Source organism: Catharus ustulatus, chromosome 1, assembly GCF_009819885.2.
Source record: "Catharus ustulatus isolate bCatUst1 chromosome 1, bCatUst1.pri.v2, whole genome shotgun sequence".
NCBI lineage: Eukaryota > Metazoa > Chordata > Aves > Passeriformes > Turdidae > Catharus > Catharus ustulatus.
Window position 1 is genome coordinate 125,431,091 of NC_046221.1, and position 25,674 is coordinate 125,456,764.

The following is a 25,674-nucleotide window of genomic DNA, read 5'->3' on the forward strand; positions in this document are numbered from 1 at the left end:
AAAAATATTTCTTGACTTCGGTGAGGCTGCTTGTAAGAGTAAAGATTGCAGTTTGTGACAAAACCCAGATACCTGCGGTTAATGGTGCCAAAAAGTTTTTGAGACTGAAACGTTTTCTAAAATTTGTCTTTCTTCAGTGTACTGAGCTTATTATTTAAAATCCCCATTTAGCATAAGCCTTCAGAAGGGCTCAGTCTCCAGTAGGTATCTAATGTAAGAGATCTAGGCAAACACTTAACATTTACTAACTCCCATTTTCCCTCAGAGTAAGGGCTGAGGTTTTGAAAGTCAGCGTGCTTTAGTGTACAAATGGGACCTACTAGATGCAGACATACTTAGGAAAAAATTGATCCCAATAAACAACCTGATCACCTAATTAGCTTTTTACAAGGGAGACAAGGGAATGAGGGAGAACTATTTTGCCTCCCTCTACAACTCTGGTGTACCCAGTTCTCGAGTACAGTGCAGGTCTGGGCTCTGTATGTCAAGGTCCAAGAAGGATGTGGGATGTATGCACAGCAAATAAAATTATCAAGTGGCTAAAGTGGCAGCTTTATGACAACATTAAAAAGCTTCTCAATTTAGACAAAAGGCTGAGGTGATGATATGATGAAAGCTAATAAAGGTGGAGGGTAAAGCAAACAAAATTGTTAATCATGCCCTGCCACACTATTAGAACTATAAATACTCTATAAAGCTACTAGATCTATTCAAAACAGGTAAAAAAGTGGCCAGGTTCAGGTGCTCTCCCTTAGCAGCACTCCTACAGCTGCCTCTGGAGATGGTGCATCAGCAGGGTGTTTCCTGTACCCCCTCACCTTCTCTTGCCTACTTTTGTGTTATGTAGGCTGGAGGACAGGACAACAGGGAAACAGAAACAGAAACCAGTCCCTCAGAGCTGCATTACTCCACACAGCAAATTTTAAAATGAAAAAGGCAGGAAAAAACATCATGTCTTTTTTCTCATTCATGTTGCAATAGACACCAGGCCATTCAATCTTCAGGCATCAAAATAAATTTCTTGGAGCTGTCATTCCATTTCTTACCAAACATTTGAAGGAAATTTCAAAGGAGAAGCAGATCTGATAGGATAATGAAGCATCTTTGCCCTGGTAATGACAGAATAAATCTGAATGGCTCTTCTTCTAGCCCACTCAAAATAAGGCAAACCAGTATTCTCTCAGGAATTACAGCTTAGTCCTTCATATTTGATTGCCACAAATATGCATGTATTTCTGTGGATTTTGGTTGTATGTATAAATTACTTAAAAATGTAATTTGCATACATGAGAAAGGTGAGCATACAGTCATGCTTCAAAAAAGAAAAGCAGAACAGGATAGGGAAGAAGTTCAAATACAATTCAGCATTTTCAGCATTCTGTAATTTTAATATGTGGGCAAATACTGTTAGATGAAGAAATTATTTGCGTTAAGATTTTTATTTATTGAAATGTAAAAGGCACTCAGTATTTTGGAATGCATGCCTGTCTCAAAAAATCTTACTGAAGAGAACCCATTTGTATGTGCTTTAGTACTTACTGCATTACTTCAGCTGTCAGCTACCTGATATGTAACACTCATTTGCATAAACTGATTTCTAAATAAAAAGTGGGTGCAAACAGGGAAGAATAAATCAATGTATCTGAACAACATGTATTGTTCTCAAGACTACCCTTATTACTAATATTTTTGAAGTCTCACAACTGTTTGGTAGAATTAAGGCATTTATCCATTAATGATTCTCCATTGCTCAGAATACCTATTTGTGAATGTAGATGGGGATGACTCCTTTGTGGTAATGATCTTCAACGAATGGAATTCTGATCTCAGAATTTGGAATAATGCTAGCATTAAAAATGGCTATTCAAAGACAAAGGACCTGTTATTCTGGTTCCTGAACACTGCAGAAAGGATTCTATGCAGGCAACAAGTACAGCCCCACTACATGTATATTTTGAACTGAGTTGTAACACCATATGCTCAGCAAGTAACAAGACACGTTACTCAATGAACAGCTGTTCACATGAGCATTTAAAATCAGCATTCATACTGCTATAGTTTATAAAACAACTTGGTATTTTAAATTAAGCCATCTGTGACTAAAAACATTGTGTGTGAACCTACCTGCAAAAAAAACAAAGTTCACTGCTTTCACAAACAAGGACAGGTTAAATACAGTCATAGACTAATATGAGATGAAACTATTATTTCATATTTTAGGTAGATACAAGATGTGCAAAACTTTTGGATCATGTAATGCAAAGAGAATTCTACGAAGTAGCAACAGAGATACCTATTAGGTATATCTCACAGAAATAGGGTGCTTCTTTGTGTAAACACATATTGACTGGGGCAATGGTTGTGTGCCCAATTTAAAGTCTCAAAGACCTGTGGAAGAAAATTAAGTAAGAAAATTTACTGGCCAGGTACACTTGCTGTGTCTTCCTTGAACTTAAAAGGAACTGCTGTGTACTTACATACTGTGCTCATTTGTACAGAAGTCTACTGGTGCAATTTCCAAGAAAATAAATACTCTGAACTATTAAAATACCACAGCTTTCTTCTCCTGACTCCCCACCACCACTGTGAGAGTGAGACTTTTATCCTACAAAACAGCACATCTGATAATTATCTCAAATTTACTAGCTACAATTAAACATATTTTTCCTATATAGATGCTGCTGCTTTAAAACTCTTGATGAACTTCTGCTTCAGGGTATCTGCATTTCCCTGCTGAATTACAAATTTTCTTTGTATAACTTGGATCTTAACTTCAAATCCACTGGAATCTGTTTGGATGAAAAGGCCTAAATGAGTAATAGTGATTAAAATTTCCAGACCAAAACAAAAACAAAACCCACATAAAGGCAGAGTTACGACTGAAAAGGAGAATCAGTGACTTAAGGTATAAAACATAATGGCTTATTGTATAAAGCATAAATTATCCCAAAAGTAAACATTCCAAAACCCCCCAGGAAACTGAGGATTAAAGATGAAAACTTAAAAGGAATCCAAACATTTTGTATTATTGAAATACAGTATGAAAGCCTCCAAAACAAACTTAGATCAGCCCTGCAGCAGCACCACACTGTAAGCCAGAAATTGTGATTAATGCATTTAGTATCTGTGGCCTGAAATTAGGCTAATGTGTATTTCAAAGGTAATTTTTCATTTTGTTCCTTTGTATGCAACAAGTGACTATGACAAGCAATAGACGGTGAGTAGGAGAAAAAGAATGGTACATAACCATGTTATGAGTTCCACTGAAGAGCTGGTCAATAGTTGACTATTTAGAACTATTTAGGAATATAAAGTGTCCATCATGAGTATGAAGCTATCAGCAAAATACTGTTGTACCATGCATAAATGTTTAATTACTGTGAAAGAAACCATTTCTGGCTGGACGAGTGAACCTCAATCAGGAAAGGCTCCATTAAATTTAATAACTTGTTAAAGGATAAACAAGTGGGATTTCAATTCTTGAAAATATGCACAGATATTAAAATCTGAGAAACAAACTTCTTACATTACGTAGGTTACCTATCTAGTCTAAGCAGACAGAACTTTTCTACAGAAAAATAAGAAAAAGAGTAAGAGGAGATAAACATTTGCCAAAAATATCAAGGCCCAAAACGCGCATTTAGTTTCAAAATTCTTTTATTGCAGTTGGATAATAGAGATAAATATCTAAGAGCAAAATCCAGTAAGTCACATTTATTTTCCTTTGGAACAATTCTGCAAACTGGTTTTATGATAAAGAACAAAAAGTTGCACTACATTTTGGAACATTTTGTTCTTTAAAACTGGTCAGACAGGTGGGAAATATTAAAGTACTACAAATTAGATGAATAATTTTCCACTTGAGCTTCATTTTCCAAACTGAACAAGTCCAAGCAAAAGAAACTATGATATTTTCTGCTTTGGAGATCCATATCAACTGGTAATGCACTTCAAGCTATATTAATTTGATTAAAAAGTTTATCCTTAATAACCTGAGACATCAATCCATGTATAGCTTCTATGGTGGTCTTGCAGCTGAAAAACAAGCATAAATTCAATGTTGGACAAAAACTGAACTGTACTGTCATTTTCCTTGAAGATATCCAGCTGTTTTGGAAGTTCAGGGTGCCCATAACCCCATGAATCTTAAAAACTGTCCAGAAAGGAACAGTCACACACAGCTATTTAGCCATTGTTGCCAATACCTTTTTGTTACTTAAAAAGCAAACTGACTATACACACAAAGACCAATTCTAGAAAACTTTGTCTTGCAATTTAGGACATCTTACATTAACAATAGCAAGGGGGCTCTGTGGTCATAAGAACAACAACAAGAAAATCCTTAGGGGAATGGAACCATCAGCTGGTATTATGAGTACCTATGGCTCTCACTGCTCTCTACCTTATCTCCTTTGCCCAAACCCAGGATAGCAGTGTACAGTAACCATTGTTTCCGCTGAGAAACTTTACATGGAACATTAAAGAAAAGTTTATAGAACAAATCAGTCATTGGTCAAAATATGTAATGTGCGAAATCCCCAAAGAGCTGAAAGGATTCCTATGGATTTCTATGGATCCGAGTTTTCCCCAATGTCTGCTGTAGGGCAATGTAGTGCCAAACTAACAAATAAAAACGGACTGTACAAACGCAAAAGATGAATCAGGACTGAAGGCAACAGGGAATAGGGACAAATTACTATTAGACAGATAAAGGAATCCTAGGGAGAGCAAGCTGACTTGGAGCACAATTTGGCTAATGCACACATCCCCTTAGAAAAAGGCTTAGAGATGTGCATGGACAGTAACAGAAGTTATCATACAGCCCAGTGTAAACACCTTTATGCTAATGCTTTACAGCACTGTTTTCTCACAACAGGTATGTCTAAGAATCCTTTCATGATCTTTGCAGCCTTATTTCTTCAGGGTAATTTAAGTGACAGTAAATTAATTGTCCCTTGTCTGCACAGGTTTGCTACTGTCTTTACTCTTTTCTTAGGAAAGATCACTAATTGAAGAAAAACATGCATCTGTAGAAGTGTTACACTCCATTTTGGGAACTATGGTAGCTTTTGTTGCACGGGAAAGCAGAATTTATGACAAAAACAATTCCTTCCAATCCCTTACAAAATAACTACTGATGAAGACAAAATAAAAACAGAAAAGAAAAATATCTAGAACTGCTGCAACAAATCAGCAGTAGCATAATCAGAGAAGGAGCTATTTCTTAGAATGACTGTAGGCATGTTAGAGTAAGGGGAAAATAAAATCCAGTCAGTATAATGGGACTCCAAACAGCAATGCAAACTTATCAGCAACTCCATCCTCCTCATGTTTTTAAAGCATTGCTATTCTGTTTCCCTACAGGAACTGGGACATATCACTCAACCTGGCTGCTATGAGCTAGCAACAGCATTAACTCCACTGCAAATGTATTCTGCAATTGAAATAGGCTAAATGAGTATTAATTTTTATAAAATCAACTCCCCTCCAACTCGATCATGTTTGTTAGAAAACTTGTAAGAGCTGTTAACCTTCCAGGAAAAGTAAACAAAGGTGTGCCAGGGGGAGAGAACACCAGGAAACTGTTCTATTATCAAGATAAAGGGATGGGGAAGAGGGACAGAAAGCCTCAAAATCCGAAAACACACAAACATCCCTGATTTTGTTCCATTTTTGCACTCTGTTCCAAGGGATTCTACAGAAATGTTTCCTTATTAAATGGAATTACCACATCTCACTCAGAATACTCCCAAGGTGTGTGCAGGTGAGTCCTGCCTTCTCCACAGATGGACCTGAGTTTGTACCAGCAAACACATACAGTATTTCTTGGTTTTCCAAAACTTGACAAATACAATGTTTTTGAACAACCAGCTGTATGAGCTGTTGCATACTATTATCCTCTGTTAAAAGCTTTTACTTGGATAAATGGTGACTCTAACATAATATAGCCTAAGCACACATATAATTTTTAAGACTACTGAGAAAGAGATGTAAGTATTACTGAGAAGCAACTTGTGTATTTCAAAGCTCAAAATAAACAGAGCTGATCACCAATAAACATAAGGAAAACTGAGGAAAAATATTACAACTTCTTTGAAATAATGTTGTATACTTAGTGGTAAGAAGTTTATTAACTTACAATAGCAAGTATTTGCTGTCAGGCAGGGTAGGTAAATATAAAGGCCAGAATATCTGGAAGCTACTAATTAAAAACAAAAAAACCCAACAAAAATACAACCTTTTTTATTCCTAAAAAAATCTCCACATTAATTATGAAATAGTAAAAAAATGAGTTAATAATTTCTACATTAGTAGAAGTATTAGACACGTGTTACCTAAACTTACTGGACTGTTAACACTACTTCTTAAAATCATGTTCTATACCATAATTTTACTTACTGTTAGTTTTAACCTGATTAACTATAAAAATATGCTAATTTTTAGCAAAGCTACAGTTTTGCATCAGACAGAAAACATTTTTTTGTTTGCCAGATACTGATGGAATTTTACGACAATTTTTTGTTTAATAAACTAGAGCTAAATTTATTCAAAACCCTCCAAAATTAAAAATTTGTTGTAGGTTTAATAGAGGCAAGATCTTCTTTAACTTTCAAAAACTAGTGACTTCTGGAGTCTCTCATTCCTATCTATAACCTAATCCTTATCTCTGATCTTCTCAGGTTACAATTACAGGTATGATAAACGTTTAAAACCAAATAAAACTTTTTACAATGAAGAGCACATGGATTTTTTGTCTTACCTGTCTCTTGTTGCTTTTGCAAGTTTGTCTTCTGACTTCTTGTCATGAGTCTCTAAACCCAGCATGAAACTACCCCTTCCAAGCTGAGCTTCTGACTGTTCTAATTTTTCAGACAAATCAAAGACTTGGCCAGTGGTGTAGTCAGCATTCTAAGAAGGAAAGGAATAAATATTTTGAATTTAAGCTATGAATTGAAGCATTTATACACAAAATAAACCAAATCTGAGGAAAGTTTTTAAGAGTGTAGTGCTGCATATTTTAATCTTTATCTGCAAATGAAGTGATATAGAACATGAGTGGTGGTTAAGAGAACAGAAGCGGAACATCTGACAAATGCTCAATACCTAAAGCCTGAATTGGGTTATTTTTATTACTTTCGACCCATGCCCTAAGTTATGCAGGAGTAAGTAAAACTCAGTTGGTGTTAACGAAGAGAAAAAAAAAAAAGCTTCTGCAGAGGGAAAGTTTAGATGCTCAGCTGTTACACTGAAGGTCTACCTCCAGTATTTCTACTGTAACCTAGTTTTAACAGTTACATAGTTTATTTTTTCTTGACTGTTTACTTATTAAACACCATTATTCATTGCAGTACTCTATAGAGATACAAGGTAAAAAAGTATTTAAGATAAAATCTAAATGTATAGAGAGAACTCAGTAAAATTAAACGTGTTATTCCCACCTTCTACTTTTACAGTGCAGATATGAGGAACATTTCAGTATTTATGATTAGGAAAATCTTCCCTTCTTATTTTATCTGACAGATTCTTAATGTGGGGTCTGTATCTATCAGTGTGCTATTAAGCATTTTACAGCAAAGGGCCTGGCTTTCACACTCATGAATGAATCAATGCACACAACTGTGGTACTTACAGTAAGCAAACTAGAAGAACTGAGAGTGTTCACCCAGTACTTGTTCCACAACAGCTCAAGCAATTTACGATCCAAAGATGATTTAAAGTACGAGACTTCTAAAGCGTAATACCTTTAAAAACAAACATGCAAACAAAATAAATGTCCATCTAAATATGTCTTGCTTGACTATCCCATCTGAAGTGCAACTCAAAAAATCCTTATCAATAACAAATATCTTCAAAAATTCAAAGCACTTAAGGTTACTCCCAGTTGCAATTCTCTGCACGACTTTCCATAAGTAATTAATACAGATTTAATAGATTTAATACACAATCTCCATACATACTGTTGTGTTCTGTTAAATGAGATTGCAAGAGTTTTTAAATTATTCTCTTAACAACCTATTCCATGCTTGGGTTCCACGATACTGTAATAACTAACAGATGATTGTAGTTTTGCATGTATCACTTCTAATTTCTTGAAGAATGTTTGGTAGCAATAAATGTTAAAAACAGGCAAAATAATCTTACATTCCAGCACACCTATTTTGAATGCCAAGCTTCAGTGGTGTTACAAATTAACACTTTCAGTAATGCAAAAAAAGGAGCTGCACAGCACTTGCCCCTACTCAGAAGGGCAGTGGGATCACAGCCTCCCCAGTCCTGCTGATCAATTGACATCTGACCCTTTCCTCCCTGCTCCAATAAGGCATCGCTACTGAAAAGTGTTCAGAAATCAACTGTTAAAAGCTTTTAACCAGGTTCATCTTCATCTCTGCAGAGTTCTCCCTTAAAACATCTCCTGATAAATGCCGGTAACACTTTCCTCACAAAAACAAGAGTGCTAAAGCAACAGTGAACTTCCAAGATTTGAAAAACTACAAGAAATTTACTTTTCTGTACTCACTAACCTAAACACACAAAAAAATAATAAAGTTAGTAAGTTTTTTTTGTTACTTACTGTTTACAATGTACACCAAAGTCTTCTATTTTATTGAGTGGAATAGTCTGGTATTCAGAGGGACCTTCATCTGGAGGTTTATAGCCCTAAAAATTTAACAGATGGCAAAGATAACGCAGTAATTATGGGGCTTTTCAAAATGCCTAAACTTCACAAAAAAAAAATTTAGTTAATGCAATTCTGGATAATTTTTGTCTAGGAAAAACAACACTTCCCCTGGTAGCCTGAAATTCAGAATTTGCTTGGACCTCAGGTTTACATTTGGCTTTACTAGCTGTGCTAGTCATTATATTTGCAGATTTATCAAAAGCAAACTAGTGGCCATCCTTGAGTTTTTTCAAATGAGTAATATGGGAAGCTATGATTACATCATTTCTTAGATCAAAGAAAGGGCAAGTTTCTTCTTAGACAGTACTTCTCTACCTGTTCTTGGAAATTTTGAGAGAAGATTTGAGAAGAGGCAAAAAACATCCATGGATAAGCCTTAGAGATACCTAAAACTTTCAGTTACTTGTTTAGCCAAGATGGTGCCATTCACAGCTACTGACTAAGCAAGAACTACCTGCAGTCCACTGTAAGAATTCTGTAAAAATAAGCTTCTCATGTATTTTCCAGATGTAATTAGATTTTCAGGTACAGGATTCTTCTCCCTGTTCAAAATTCTCAAAGTATTTATGAAGTGGTTTTCCTACAGAAGTGAATATTCTCATCAATCACAAACTGTTCTAAGATTTCTTATATTTTTGTCAACCAAAAATAATATCTGGACATGTCATAAGCATTTTATTTAATTATGAAATTTAATTTTTATTAAACAATTGATTTTGGTAATTGTTTTACTGGATGGCTGTCTGAATTTCTTGATGAGTCACTAATAACTAGGTATTTAAAAGACACACCTGAACTTTATTGGACTGAAATTAAATATCACAGCCAGAAGTATACATGAGAGGATGCATTTGGAGACCCAAATCTCCAATACTGATGTGATTTCTAGTTTTAAGCCTAGCCCATATTGTTTAATTTACTTTTGTACATTAGTTTGTGAAGATTTCTATTTATTTGAAAAAGTTAAGTAGATAGTTTTGAACCTTCCTTTTCTACAATGAGAAGCAAATTACAACATATTAAACATTTGGTTTTAGGTTTAAAAAATAAATAGAGAGGAACTAACATAAAACAATTTTGATGAATGCTACTTACAACTACATACATTAAAAACCAGCTATATGGAGCTACATAATTTTGGGACATCTCCACAATCTGGACAGTGTAATTGATTTAACACTGCCAAAACTCTACAGAAACCAAACTAGAAGTCAACCTTTATAAACGTAATCAATACCCAAAGGTATGCAGTAACCAGTGTATGGGCACATCTTCCTTTGGAATGAACATTCAGCACAGCACAGTAGACCAAACCCAGACAATCATTTAAAGACAGTTCAGTGTTCACATACTAGATAATGTTAATTATTTACCTTAGGATATGTCCTAAAAGCTCCAAGATTTACTTTTCCTGCAGATATTGTTCTTGTAGGATCAATCTGTAGAAATACAGGTAAAACTCATTACATACATTTTACAATTACATAGTAATTTTATTTCAGAAATGTAATTAATGCAAATTGTATTAGTCATAAACAGTACTTTTTCTGTTGGTATGAAACTCTAAAAAGATGGGAGTGGATTATTTTTTCAAACTAATTTTCCTTATTTTGCAAAAAACTTAAAACCCCTTATGCTTAAGAACTATACCATAAATGAAACATTGTAGTGAAAATGGTCTAGGTAAGCAACACCACTGGTTTGGCCAGTATGTGGCCAGCAAAGCAGAAGGCACGGCACCAGTTTAAAGTGCGATCTCCTCCATCACACAAAGCACACACTACTGAAATGGTAACAGACAGAAATTAAAAAATGATTCCCCTCAAGATGATTTGCTATGCAGGGTTATCACCCACCAGCCAGTACTTACAACCACTGCTACGAAGGGTTCCTGAAACTGCTGATTAAGCATCTGGGTACTGACGTCGATCCCCGAGAGCCAGCAGCCGTAGCCGGGGTGGCTGTGGTACCAGCCGATGGCATTTTCCAGGCGTCCCACCTAAGAAAGAGAAGGGAAGGCAAACAGCCCCAGCTCCATTCCCAAAGCACCGGCTGCCCTCCAGCGGCACTTCCAGCACAATGCAAGGCGCGGCAGCACAAACAGGAATTTCCACTCCTGACAAAATATTCCCTAGAAACTGTACAGTGAGCAGTACTGGCATTCTCTGCTACAGCTGCTGCCACAGAACAGAGGCCTGCAAGGAGCCTGGTGCTCCTGCTTCAGGCACAGCTGGAGTACAGAAGAGGTTCCACACAGCTGGATGGTGAGCTGTGGCTCCTCAGCAGGGCTGAGAAATTTCTTAGGGATATAACACAAGTGTATCTAATCCCACGTAATGTAGGGAACATCAGTAGAGAATGAATTATTTAGTATGGTAATATATCTGACAGGCATATGCTATTAGATTAGTGGTAGGTTTAAAAAATAACTTCAAAGGCATGCTTTCAAACACCAGAAGTGACAGAAATAATTGCCTGGAGACAGGTTTAAAAGCCAGAAGACAAATTTTTGACAACTATTTACCAGACAAAACCTCAAAATAGGAGTTTCCAAATAATACACCTGGCTATCTCTAAAAATACTGGAAAAGAAAGGAGCAAAGCCAGAAAACCCCAGGAGAACAAACACCCATTGAACCTAATTTTTGTAATCCTCTCTAAGGAATTGTTTACTGTCTGCCCCAGTAACAATGACACAGAACACACAAACTACCTACTTTATTTTCTAACTGGTGAAGAATATTTATATTTTCTTTACAACTCTCACAAGAGAGACCAACAAAACACTAAAGAACGTGTATTATTTTTCAAAGCCAAATAACACATTTGAACTACATTAAGGCCAGATCCTGTCCATGCAGAATCAAGTAACTGGAACAGCAGCATCTATAAAACACTTTTATATGGGGATATACTAACTAGCAGCGTAATGACAAAAGGAGCTATTCCAGGAGCAAGTGCTTGCCGAAATCAAATATGAAACAGCCAGCATGAAAACTCTGCCAGAGCACCAGGAGAGCTGAGTTATTTTATTTGCGTACAAGTTCAGTTTCAAAATTGTGAAACCAACTACAGACGAAACTGTGCAACATAAACAACTAGAAAAAAACCATTTCCTATCACATAAGAACTCCTACAGAAACCTGGACTGTTTTACGCATAAGACAAGCTGTTTATAATTTTATGCTATATACTTATCATTTTATCATTTTAGATTCAGTATTTATACTTAAGAATGGGATTCTATGAATGTATCTTTATATTTAAAGACAATATGAATATATCTTTAGGTAAGGACAGCTCTTCAAGCTACCTACTTTTTGCAATGAGAGTATTAGCATTGTGACATTGTTTCCAGATAAAGCAAACCAGATTAAATGAATTATTTCTACATTTTCTCTCAGGGATGAATTATTTTTTAAAAAATTCCCAGAACATAGTTATTTCTGCATTATATTTACTCTTTGCTGATGTTATGATCCAGCCTAATACATGTCCATTTCAATATCTTCAACTCTATGTAACATAAGTACAACTCTCCAAAATAAACCAAATATTCCTCTGTTATATCCACTTAGTATGTAAGGGGCTTCTAATTTTAGCTAATTTTAGGTTTAAAAATCAGGGGGTCAACTGAGTATCAAAACTGCTTGAGTCTGGAGAGTTAAAGCTATTTCAACTCTTATTTCTAGTATAGAATTGTCCTGTTTTGGAAGAAGCACATCAGTAATGCTCTGGTTTCCACATCAGCCACAGAGCAGTTGTATTTCTGTTATCCTTCTGCACATGAGAACTTCGTTGTATAATCAGCTTTAATATGACATGGATCTCTTAATAGAAAGTGATAAAGATGGGAAACAGACAAGTGAGTATGTTCATCTAAATTTCCAAATGATAAATATGAATAATTAAGTTGCACTGAAACTTACTTATTCCTTCATTGGCATTTTCTTCACAAACATGTCTTTCTTTTATAGAAAAGAGCAGCATAATTTACAGTAAGACCTCAGAAGAAGGTAAGAATAAATATCATAATTCTGATCTACAAATACTAAGTATGTCCAATGCACAGATATATTTAATTTTGCATACTGTTTTTAGAAAGAAGTATCAGTTATTTTAGAGACACAGTCTCTCACACACCCAGCAGCCTCAGCCATTAAAACACTTCCTCAGCAATGAAAATTATTTACACAGGAAAGGAGAACGCACTACTTTTCACAGAATCATTAAGGCTGGAAAAGACCTCCAAGATCATTGTATCCAACCTTTGATGACCCACTGTAAGTCAGGGAAATATGTACATGAAAATGTTTACAGGGCCCTGCGTTCCGTGCTGCTGACAAAGTTCTTACTGTCATGTTTGAGAAGACACAGGACACGCGGGCAGGCACTTGATCACTGGGGGAGGGAGGAAGCCTGCAATGTTCTGTAGCTCACCAGGATCTCCACGGAGGGGTCAGACAGCCCCTGCCACCTGTCCTTACCTGCTTGGCGTTCTCGATGTAGGCAGCCATGTACTCGTAGGCGGCGGCCTGCGCGTTGACGCGGGTCTCGGTGCCCTCCACGGGCAGGGCGAAGCTGTCCATGATGATCATGGTCTCCCCGTCCACCTTGCCCAGCATGAGCCCCATCACCTCCAGATTGCCTCCGGACCTGGCGTGCATCACCATCTTCAGCAGCGCCAGCGCTGAGATCTTGCAGTACTTGAAGTAATGGTGGCTGCAACAACGCAGAGGCCGGGAGGGAAGGGGAGAGCCATCAGATCCGGCCGGTCCTCACCGCCCGCCCGCCCGCCCGCTCGGCCGCCCCGTCCCACTACTCACTCCTTGGTCCAGGGCTTGGCCGCCAGGATCTCCTGCTGCTGCTTGCGGTCGTACTTGTAGATCTCGTCGATGCTCTGCGCCTCCTGCATGTTGTTCGCCAGCTCCCACGTCTTCTGCGCCATCCCGCTCCCGGAGGCGCCGCTTCCCGCCGCCGCCATGGCCCCGATCCCGGCCCCGGCCCCGCTCCCGGCCCCGCACCGCCGCTCCGGGCCGCCGGCGGAACCAAGCGCGGGCGGGGGTGCGGGCCGAGGGTGGTACGGTCCGCGCAGGCCCGGGGCGGGCGGCGCTGCGCCCCCAGCGGCCGCGCTCGGCTCTGCAGGCGGCCGGGCCCGACCCGCTCGCCCCGGAGAAGCGGCACTGCAGAAACCCTACCCCGGCCGGGCGGAGACTTTCCTCACTATTTATCTATTTATTTATTTATTTACTTATGCTTTTAAAGTTACTGTGTCCAGTTCTGGGCTACTCAGGAGGAGAGAGACACGAAACTTCTGGAGCGGGTCCAGCGGAGGGCAACAAAGATGTTTAAGGGATGGGCGCATCTCTTTCATGAGGAAAGGCTGAGGGAGCTGGGCCTGCTCCGCCTCGAGAAAGAGAGGACAGAGAGGGGGCATTATCAATGTACAGAAGTATCTGAAGTGGGAGGCGCCAAGAGGATGGAGCCATGCTCCGCTGGGAAGTGCCAACCAGTAGGACAAGAAGCAAGAAAAAGGATGCACAGGAAATTCCCCCTGAAGATGAGGAAGAACTTCATTACTGTGCAGGTGACCGACCATTGGAACAGATTGCCTGGAAAGGTTGTGGAGTCTTCCTTCCCTGCAGACACACAAGAACCGTCTGGGTGCAATCCCGTGCCAAGTGCTCTCGGGTGACCCTGCTCGAGCAGGGCGGCCGGAGCGGCTGACCCGCAGCGGTCCTTTCTAACCTGCCCTCCTCCGGGATGCTGGGAAACCCTCCCGCCGCCGCCTCCCCTCCCGCTCGCTTTCCCCGCCCGGGAGGAGGCGGCGGCCGGGTCGCGCCGCCCTCCGGGGCAGCGGGGGGCGCTGCGCGGCACCGCCCGCCGGGTTCCGGGGCGGCGGTAACGCGCGGGGCGCGGACGGAGCCGCGGCCGCCGGGACCGGTGAGCGGGCAGCGGGCGGCGGGAGCGGAGCGGTACCGGGGACCCTCCTCGCAGCCCCGCCGGCCGCTTCCATCGCCCGCATCGCTCCCAGCCCGGAGCGGCTGGAGCGGCGGCGGGAGCGAGGGGGGTTCGCTGGTCAGCAGCGACGGGCTCCGAGGTGGGACGGGGCGGGGGCGCGCCCAGGGGGTACCGCCGGGTCTGGGGGTCCCCGTGGGGGCGGCGGGGCTCGGCTCGGCTCGGGTGGGCTCGGCTGGTCCCAGCCCTCCGGTGGGGCCGCTTGTTGTGCGGCCGTTGCCTGACAACGGCGCCGCGATCCGGAAAGGGGCCGAGCCCCAAGTGCCGCGTCCCCGCCCCGCGGCTGCTCCCTCGGGGGCCAGAGCCTTCGGGAATGCCCCAGAGGTGCTGCCAAGGAGGGAGGTTGGGAGGCGGGCGCTGCAGGCCGGGGGAGAGGCGCTTTCCCGAGCTGTAGGTCTTAGAGAAAAATAAACTTCGTCTCCCGGGTTTGAAAGTTTTTCAAAATTAGTGTCATTTTGGATCAAATTACGTGCTCTGAAAAATAGATGAGTCCTGTAGTGGAGGGAAAGTAACTCGCGAGACTTGTTGCTTGGTTGTTCAGAGGATGGATTGCCTTCTCGGTTGCGAAAAAGTCGCGTTGCTTTAGTCAAGAGTTTATTATTTGTGAACGGCCAGACCCTGAAATCCGTGCTCTTTCAACAATGAATTTGAAAGAAAAGTGCAGGGAGCGCGTCTCTGACAGCAATACCTTATTCCAAGTGCCATTCACAAGCGTACAAAAGCAGTCAGTGCTAATTCCTTAGGAAGTTTGGGCTAAACTTTGAGCAATGTTTCTTAATGACACAGTTAGCGCCTGTTTAACTTGTAAGTATAATTACTGAACGTGCTGCAGTTCACGTGGATGGGAATTGCCATTTTGCCAGTGCTCCTGATGATACTTCAATATTATGGTGGCATAGATGAGACGAAATCTGCTTGCACATGCTGATTTTAAATTGTGTGCGTTTTCCCGAACCATTAGGAGGGGAAGGGAAAGATTAAAATGGAATGCAGTAAACATTGCTTTAGGTGATAAAGTAGCTATACAATATGTAAGTAAATATAGTACATACAATACATATGCACATAGATACCTTCTATAGAGACACATGCATTATTAACTCTGGGCATAGATCAAATAAAAATCTCATGTCCAAACTTGACTTATTGTTCTTGAATAACTGTATACTTTCTATTGCTTGGTATATTTGCTCAAGTTGAAGTCTACCTAGGTGACTGTAATTACTCAGAGTTGCTTTTGTGAAAACTCTGAATAAGGAAAAGATGATACAAAAATGTAAAATCTTCTTGAAAGAAAAAAAATATGTAAAAATATTTTAATGGGACGTTTTCAGACAGTACTTGACTATATAGCAACAGTATTTTTAATAGAATTTCACTTTGAATAATGCTTTGTTTTGGGAATGCAAATTAGCCAAGATTTAAAGTTGCCAGAGCTAAAGAAAGGCTGATAGATACATACTATCAAACGGTTTTTAGAAATACCATTTGCAAAATACTCTGTTTTCCAAAAAACTAGAAAAATATGTTTACACCTCATAATTTTGAGGGCATATGGATAGTTTTTTAAGTGTTAACAGCATATTTTGACTTCCCCTTGTGCTCTGTAAATGCCCATGGAGCGATGTGTCCCAGCTTGGTTTTGAATCTGCTACTTTTGCTAATAATTGCAAGGATCTAGAAATGCACCAAAACAGTTCACATGCATTGCTAAATGGAAAAGAAATAATTTTGTTCTGAATTGAGGTGGTGTCATAGTGTCAGGCTGTGCTTGTGCCGCCATGGGAGGTCGGTTTGAAGTTGACAGCTCCCGGTGAGTTTGGTGCTGTCACCTCCGAGAGAGTTCACTGCACTCCTGGGGGCTGTGGTAGCCCTTGTCTCAGATATAAATGTGTTCTTTCTTTATTTTTATTGTGATTAGTCATGATCTCTTCGCATGGTACACTAGATGATAAAATTGGTTAATATTCAGTAGGATATTTGCTTACATGCTGATATATTTTTGGAACTTAACAGTGTATGTGTCACATTGAATTTGTCACCCTTTTGCTTAGAATAACTAAGAAATTTTTCTTTTTTTGGTATAATATATTCTTTTTGCTTATCTCATAAAGTTTGCACTCATGCATGTTTTAGGAGCATCAACAGAAGTGGAAGGATGTTGTGACATAAAATGCCTAGCTATTTCTAAGGATTTGGCTACTCTTCCAGGCAATTGTGCTGTATTAAAGGTATGCTGAATCAACAGTGCTGTAGCATTAGTCAACTTAGTGTTCTCCAGGGCCTGGAGTTGCCAGCTTTCTTCACACCAGTTGGATTGCTTGTGTAGTTCAACTGTAACTGTTTTGTCTTTGATTTTTAATTTATTATGTTGCTCTTTTGAGCAATATGACAGGAGTGCAAACATTGTGTTCCTCTTGCTAGTTAGCAAATACACTGGAAAGACTCCTTTCCTTATGCCAGCTCTCAGAATAAGTGTGGTGCTATTCCCATACAGTGATTTGGAAACAGTGCTGGAGTTTATAAATGCTGTTGCAACTAGAGGTAGGAAATATAGATGTTACAGTCAGTGAATGAGCTTTAGAGAAGGCTTCTCACAGTGCCTCCTACATGTGGTAATTTTCCTCTTGATGACTGTGCAACACGGGGTAGGTGATGAGACCAACTTCTAAATTCTTTTAGTATGACAGAGTTTCACCCTTTCAGAATAGTTTTTTCATTATTGTTATGTAACCTAATAGGCTAAATAAAATTTGCCATGCCTGGAAACTTATCCTCTTTCACATTTCTTTCATCCTTTATCAGTGTGCAAAACTAATGAGATTAAAGATTTAGGACAAATAAGATGGAGGTATTTATTTTTGGCATTGATTGTCCTGTATTACCGCTAGGAATTGTAAATGGGTTGGCCTAGTTCTGCCTCCTTTGTAACAATATTATAATTTGATATTATGAATCAGAAAAGAGAAAAAGTTTAGAGGAATACTTTCTAAGGAATACATCAAGCAAATGTATTCTGTAAATTAAATTAGCACACGGTTACTTCGCTTTATCTTACACAATTTGTGCATTTTTAATTTTCATTTTGTTTCTACTGAAAATTTATCCCAGTCTCTCTGGACACATTATTTTTGTGTTTGCCTGTGTGCTACCTTATTATCTTTGAGATGGTGGTTTGGGTCTTTTGTTGCTGTTGTTTTTAAGTTCTTCAATCCTCTTCCTGAAACTGTTTTCTTATATACCTTTATTATTGACGTCTTGTTCACTTCATACAATCTTATAAATATATGTATTGAATTAGCCTCAAAAAACCCGCTGTCTTAATTTAGATGCTGGATGTGATGGGATTTTTCAGGAACCTGCATAAGCAATCCTTTTGGTTAAGCTGCATGGAGTGATTTGAGGGTTATAATTTTCTTAGTTTTTTGCTTCTTTTAAGCATGGAATATAACTAGAGGATTTTAAATATTTTATTGGTAAGCTTGGTTTTGTAAAAACTCCTCCAGTGGAGTTGATGAAAATGCTAAATGGAGATTAGGGTGAGTAGGCTTGTATGCAGGCATTCTTTCTGGCTTTGTCTTCCTTTTGCCACAAGTAGTTGGTATGCTTTGAAGAATTTTTAATTCTGATAGGACTGTTCTAACTCAACTTTGGTACAGTTCCATTGACATGGATTTGATTGACTTTAGTTTTTAATATGAGGTTATTGAAAGCAGCAATATACATTAAATACCACAAATCTCGTGCTAAAATTTCTGCTTGGAAAGGCCTTTAGTTAAATATGTAAGGTGCACAACCAATGGAGGAGAGGTAATTGGCTCCTTGTCAGTACATGTTTTCTTACAGATCACTGTCTGATTCTCAGTCATTGCTTCCTCATATCCCTGATTTTAGGATTATTGCAGACTTGCAGCTGTTCTTATTGCCTCTGCTATTTCAGTGGTACAGGACAAGTACTGTTGGCTCCAACTCCAGAAACACTATGGATGTATTTTGTGCAGGTGTTTTTTTAAAAATCGTGTTTTGTTTTGTTTTGAGTAAACTTGATTATTTTTAAGACTTCTTGTGATAGTAAGTTAAGCACAGAATTAATAGTGTGATTTGGTCCTTATTTTAGACTACATGTATTGTGCATTTTTTATACGTTTTTTCTAACTGTTCTTTCATGCTGTTTACTTTTCTGTGTTTTCTAATTTTGGTTTTATAGTTCACTAAGAGTAAGCTTGTGCTTGTATGTAGTGAAGGGTCCCTGGTACACTTGCAGTTAAAAAAAACAGCCCCCAAACACTTCAGCCATGTTAGGAAAAAAGATTAGAGAAGTATCTTCAGTCTTGTAGTCTGGAATCTTTGAATTTTCTCTCTGGTGAAACATCAAGCAGTCTCCTCCATAGATGGGTATCCCAAGTCAATTGACCCAGCAAATATCTTAAGACTTGTAGTTCTGAGGGAGAAGTTTGATGATTTTTAACTGCTGTTTTAAGCAACAGTAATTGAGCTTTAAATTTTTGCGATTCTAATGTATGTGCCATGTTCTACATCTTTTCTGTAACCTAGAAATGATGGCGGATGATTTAGAAAAATTTATTGAAGACCAGAAGGCAAAGTTGGCACAAGATAAGGCAGAACTTGAAAATGATCTACCTTACATGGAAATGAGGGTAAGAGTATTAAAAAGCCTTCCTGAATTTATGTACTTCTGTTGCCAAAGTCTTGACTGAAGCTTGCTTTTACTGTGCTCTTAAAACTGTATTTGTTGTTAAAGATTTACCTATTCAAAGTAATTTCCAACTTGACTACTTCATATCTATATGTAGAATTTTAAAAACCTGTTTGTCACCAGGCATACACAGTAAGGTTTGTGTTTTGCAAGTAAGAAAAGTCTTGTACGTGGCTTTTATGACTCCTCACCCCTCCCTAGGGAAGCTGATTAGCAGAGGTCTGTCCTCTGCCCACTCCAGAGCCCGAGTGTTGGGTGGGAATGGCAAGTATAAATATCCTCAAAATTTCTGTTCCAAAAACTATTAAATATAAAAGGCAAATAACAATTAAAAAAATCTGTTCTTACCAGTGTTTTTCTATTAGTAATTTTGATGTGTTAATCCAGCATTACTTTCGATCTCTCTGTTCTCCAGTGCTAATAATTACATTACTAATGTTGTTATTTTATGTGATATTTCCTCTACCTCGTGATGCAGTAAGGCATTTTGTTTTGTTTTCAGAATAAGGAATCAGAGAAGATTTCTGAAACTAGCAAGATGTTAATCTCCGTGGCTAAAGAAAATATACCTCCAAATAGTCAACAGAACTGTCCTTTCGGTATAGTATATATTTTTTAATATGTCTTCTAGTTTTAAGTAGCATTTAATTACCTTTGAGACTTTTTGGAAGAGTATTACTGCTTTGTATCTTTAATCATTAGGATGGTCATTGTAATTCAAGTGTGTAATAATTCTTCAGTCTTCCAAAAGTCTTGGGATTGTATGGAATTTTTTTTTGTAGTTAGACTTTCCCTTTTGTTTATGGCAAGAAAATATGCCAAAAGCTTCTCTCTCTTCTTGCAAGGTAGTGCCATAAAAAAATACCCCAAATAAGCCAAAGAAAAAAAGAACAACCAAAAAAATCTGCTTATCAGTCCTTGATAGGTGATTTCTGCTTTTCTTTGGGTGGGGCAAAATCTTTGAAAGTCCATCTTTCATCTGGACTTCACTGAGAAAGAGTACATTCGCTGTATGTTGTGCCAGGGAAGCAGGACCTCTTTCTTTCAGCCTCTCAAGAGTCCTAGTCCAACTTGGCTAAAATGTGCACAGTTAAACTAATTTTTCTTTTAAATAGTATCTTTCAAACGTTCAGGCAGTTTAAACTGGTTTTATTGCTTTTGTAATTTTTTTACAATGTAGTCATTTATTGTGCAAGGAAAGAACAAGGACTTCATTTTGATTGAAATCTTAACCAGGTGAAATGGTTAGATTTATTTTGATGTGGCTACCAGCTTAATATCTGTTTTCTTTATATATTGTCCTTTTTCTTCTTTTCTCTGTGTTCCTTGTGACGTTTGATTGAAAATGTCTGATAGTGTTCTTTTCTCCATTTTCCTGTTCCTGCAATGTGCCACCTTTCCTTACGTGTCCTACCATCTCCCTTCTGTAGGCCCTACTGTTTTTCTTAGCTACACTTACGCAGCTCAGGTTTGTCCTGAGAGCTTTAGGGTTTTTCTGTGTCCTATTTATTGTTGATAATTAACTCTTTCATATGTAGACACTTTGGGTTAGTACCTCATTAATTTTCATTTTGTGCCTTCTGTAATTCTGGTGTAATTCTACACCTTTCAGTAGGATGGAGCTTGAGCTTGTGAATCTGAACTGGGTCTTAGCTGCATAAGTAACAACATGGTTTTTATTAGGGATATTGTATAAATAGAACTTCTAGCTACCAGCAAGGCAAGCTCCTCAAAAACCTTTAGAGGAAAACTTCACTTAAAAGTACCTGAAGTGATACTTGAATATTTCTTGCCTCCAGAAGTGATAATGGATAAACTTGATTAGAGGGCAACACTTGAATACGTACCTATCACACATTTTTGGCAGTTTTATTTGGCTCAGCAGGATACTCCTGGTGTTGATAATTCTTTGCTTAACTGAGGATACATATGATACAGAAAACAGAACACAAAAGATAGTATCCCACTGGCTGTGGCAGACCATTACCAAACAGTTAAGCTTTATTAATGCTAAAATATTAAAATAGGTTATTTTCTTGTTGGAGAGCTATAATAGCATGTCATGTTGTGTTTGTTACTGTAAATTTGACCTAACTGATGATACCTGGATATAATAACACAAGGAAGTATTGCAGATAAGGGGCATTTAGGTGATCTTAAATGAAAAGAAAAAGTAGATATTGCCATGTTGTGGTTTAACCCCACCTGGCAGCTGAGCAATGCCACTTGCTCACCCTGCACCAGCAGGGTGAGGACAGAGAACTGAAAGAGTGAAAGTGAATAAACTCATGGGCTGAAATAAAAGCAGTTTAATAATTGAAAAAAAGTAATGAAAAGGAAAATATCAAAGAGAAAGAAGTAAAACTCAAGAAAGACAAGTGATGCAAATGTAAATCATGCTCACCACCAACTGATGCCCAGCTGGTCCTTGAGCAGCAATTCCCACCAACCTCCCTCCTAGTGTTACTGCTGAACATGATGCCATATGTCATGGAATATCCCTTTGGTCTGGGGTCAGCTGTCCCAACCATGTCCCCTCCCAACTCCTTGTGCATCCCCAGCCCCCTCGTTGGTGCGTGGGGTGAGAAGCAGGAAGTGTGAGCCCTGCTCAGCAATAACTGAGACATCCCTGTGTTATCAATGCTGCACAAATCCGAAACACAGCCCCATGCCAGCTACTATCAAGAAAGTTAACTATCCCAGCCAAACCCAGCACTTTCTATAGTAATCATTTGGGTGCTGAAATGGATAGTTGCTGGTATTACTGGCTTGCTCTGCTTTAAAGCACTGTAATTTCCTGTGGATTAAATCACATGGGACTTGTTCCTTGGTAGCTACTAAGTATATTCTACAGTTCTAGCAGTAATGTTGATGTTCAGACTGAACAAAGTTGCAGTTATTTCTCAATATTTCTCAATTACATATGTGGAAATGTTTATGTAAAAATGCATTTAAAATCTTAACATTTAAAAGAATCATTGTGTGACACTATGTGTTAATGGAATGTGAAATGACATAAATACAACAAATACAGAATAAACAATAGTAAAAAAAAATTAAAAAGAAGGTATGTCTCATTCTGTCAGAAGAATTCAGACAAATTTTGCATGAAATTAGGTTGCATGTATGTTAACTGGAGTGATTTTTCTCTGCTAGGCTCTCCAAGAGTAAGATTTTGAAATGGGTAGTTTTTAAATATCCCCCAAATCACTACCCATAGTTATCTCAGTGCTTTTCTGGTGGCCAAAAAAGTCCTTTGTAACAAAATTAATTTTAAACCATATTTTGTTTGAACGCTTCACATATTTGTACACTGGATTCTCACTCCTTTTCTCCTTTTTTTTTAATGCTGAATTTCAGTGGCATCTGTGAAATTACTGAATGAATCATTCCTCCAACTTGTTAGTTGCTTGTGGTATTTTTCTTAGTTTTCTAGAATTAATTCAACTGTCATTAGCCATAAAATAAAAGGCAAGAGCAAGTAGCAGAAACAAACTATTTCTTCTTCTGTATTCTATTCCACTTTTCTGAAGTTTGAAATGGTGCATTTTTTAAATGAAACTCACGCTTACCTTATGTGCAAAATTAGCTGAAAAGGAATTTGCAGGTTGGAGAAGATCCTGTGCAGGTGTTGGTTAATAGTTAGAATCTGCAGGCTGTTTCAGAATAGCATAGGAAATATTTTATCAGGCTTTGGGTCCTTTGTTTCTGAGTATCAGGCTGACTCCTGTTTGCCGCTTCTTCCCTGTTACACTGTTTTCTTGGCTCATGAGGATGGAATAAGTCAGAATATATCTTGAGCCAGGCCAAACAAACTACCTTACAATAAATTGGGGCTGATCTCAGAGTAAATCTTGAATATCCCTCTCTTCCCTTTTACTCATTGCTACGAGATGTAGAAATGCTTTTAGAGAAACAATATAAAATAATAAAAATGCACACAGTCACTCCCAGTTGTAATCTTTGCTTCTAGTTGAGTGATTTTGTGGAATTCACTACTCTGTGGAGGGTGGTGAAAGTGACTACAGAAATGGGCTTCTGGGTTAGAGGATGTTTCTTGTATAGTGCTTTGAAATGTATTTTGGGAACAGCAAACAGCTTGCATAGCGTTGTATTTTATTATATTTTAAGAGTGCAGCTGCTATGAGACATGATAGTAATCTCAGAAAAGTACTAATGTGTTTTGGGTCTACTATGATTAAAAACACTTAGGTGGAAAGAAAAAATTATAATTATTTTTATCATATGGTCAGATTCCCTCTAGTTGTGTAGGAGCAAACAAATTTTTCACATGCTAAACAAATAGCTTGTTGCTTTCATTTGGGAAATATGTTTTCTATTGTGTGGTAAACACAGCTTAAAATATCAGAATAATTTAGAAGCTCACATGTCAAAGGGCATTTCTTTGGAAATACATATTGACAAAAGAAATATGTTCAGCATTCATATAAATTCAGCTTATTTTACTTCTTTTTTGAAATGGGAAGAAAAAACCAAAGGATGAGAGGACGACTATCCAAATATCAGTCTACTCATACAGAGAAGGTGGATTTTTTTCAGCTGTCATGTAATTACTGGTTGTATGGTTAATTCTTTTTTTACTGCTTGTGTCTAATAAAAATCCAGATGTAGCTTTTGCTTTGTATTGATGCAAAATAGTAAATAATGGTATTTAATGGCATTATACTTTCAGGGGACTATGGCTTGAGTTTACCTCTTGGAGAAGAATATGAACGAAAAAAGCATAAACTCAAAGAGGAGCTTCGACAAGATTACAGGCGATATCTTTCTCAGGTAATGCTGCTTGTCTGGTTGCTTGACTTTAGTGAGTCTCTCAAAATTGTTCCCTCATTTAATTGAATAAAAATTAGTGTCTGTAGACAATTTTTTACAGAAGCATTTATTATGAGCAATGGCTGATTTTGAAGAATTGAGTGAAAGTAATTTCCAAATGTTCTATTTATATATTTTAGGCTTCTACAGATCTCGTTGCCATGTGACTACATACTATTTACTACACTTTTTTTCTGAATATTTTGTTTCTTTGTTTTTGCATCTTCCTTGGTTTTTTTCCCTTAACAATTTAAAAGCTGTTACTTCCTGAAATACTTATGTATTCTGTGGTCTGTAACTGGGGTAAGAATATCCCTGTACTTAGTGTGACTCCACTTGACAACTTCTTTTCAGTTTTAGAAAGAAAAACCTTTGATGTTCTGCTTAACGTGATTTACTAAATGTCACAGCAAATTTAAAATTGAAATGATGTGTATGAAACGTCATCATCTTGGGAATATTCTGTAACTGCATGAATCAGAAAAAAAAAAGGAACCAAATAATTTCTGTTTTATGAAAATACTGCTTACCAATGTCTTTAGTTCTTAAAATGAATGAATGGATTTGCTGTAAGAAAGGAATTATTTTTTGTTAAGTCAAATATTTTTCACTCCAAGACTCCTTTTGAATAGTATCTTTTCCCTGATTTTTAGGGTATTTCACAGGCAAAAAGAAAGGTAGGGTGCTTTCAATATTATTTTCTTTTCTTTCAAATCAGTTGCTTTTTGCTTTGAAAACTTTATGCTCTTGGAATTGGAAAAGATCCTTACTTTTATTTGTGCTTTGTGCATTTATGCATGCTGTGGTGATCAGTTGTGACTAACAGCATTGCTTGCTTTGTGCAAAATGATTACATACTTATATTATTTTCCATTCCTAAGTTTTTCAAACACTTGTTGATTTCCTTTTCCCTATGCACTTGCCATTGTTGCTGTCTAATGCTGGCTCCACAGTAGTTTTCATTTTAGTAGGCATTTGCTTCAAGGATTATCAGTTATGTAGATAATAAGAGTTCAGATTTTTTTTTCTTGGTATGCATATTTTATAGAGCTAGAATAAAACAGTAACTTATATAAATATTGAATATATCACTGCAATGAGAGTCAGAGCTTTTTTCTTCCCTGTCTCTATGAAATCTCATCAGTGGTGCTTAGGGAAGCAGTAGAGCCAGTTATTTAACACCTACTGGCCAGAATGCAAGAATACAAACAAGCATTGTGAGGAAAAAAATAACACCTCTGGTGTTATTTTTACAAACTGTGTTTAATTAATTTTAATTAAAAATATTTTTATACTTTTGTGTATCTGTAATTTTGAAAGTTAATGCTAGCCGTACAAATTGTTCAGATTGAGCAACATCAATAAAGGACCAGGAGGTAATGTGGTAGGAACACAATCTGCTGTTTTTTTCTGGGGTTTTGAATAA

General features: G+C 38.1%; 2 protein-coding genes across 15 annotated transcripts in view; one reads left to right on the forward strand and one right to left on the reverse strand.

Moving 5' to 3' along the window:
* Positions 1-3,639: 3,639 nt before the first annotated feature.
* On the reverse strand, positions 3,640-13,790 carry COPS5 (COP9 signalosome subunit 5). The gene is made up of 8 exons (XM_033075229.1): positions 13,507-13,790; positions 13,168-13,402; positions 10,551-10,679; positions 10,054-10,119; positions 8,573-8,658; positions 7,631-7,742; positions 6,761-6,909; positions 3,640-4,035 (listed from the first exon to the last, which is right to left on the reverse strand). Exons 1-8 carry the CDS (start codon positions 13,662-13,664, stop codon positions 3,951-3,953), a joined length of 1,020 nt encoding a protein of 339 aa, XP_032931120.1. The 5' UTR covers positions 13,665-13,790; the 3' UTR covers positions 3,640-3,950.
* A 45-nt stretch (positions 13,791-13,835) lies between these two features.
* The window catches only part of CSPP1 (centrosome and spindle pole associated protein 1), a 64,945-nt gene continuing 53,106 nt past the window's right edge, over positions 13,836-25,674 (forward strand). For 9 of the 14 annotated variants that reach the window (XM_033069266.2, XM_033069281.2, XM_033069326.2 and 6 more), the window contains exons 1-5: positions 13,836-14,267; positions 19,253-19,356; positions 19,918-20,014; positions 24,109-24,209; positions 24,902-24,925. In XM_033069266.2, the coding sequence (XP_032925157.1) occupies positions 14,168-14,267; positions 19,253-19,356; positions 19,918-20,014; positions 24,109-24,209; positions 24,902-24,925 (426 nt within the window). In that variant the 5' untranslated portion in view covers positions 13,836-14,167. Of the gene's footprint in view, positions 14,268-14,576; positions 14,624-14,693; positions 14,781-16,907; positions 16,930-19,252; positions 19,357-19,917; positions 20,015-24,108; positions 24,210-24,901; positions 24,926-25,674 lie in introns of those variants that run through there. The other 5 variants (XM_033069291.2, XM_033069328.2, XM_033069300.2 and 2 more) reach the window with 4 other exon arrangements.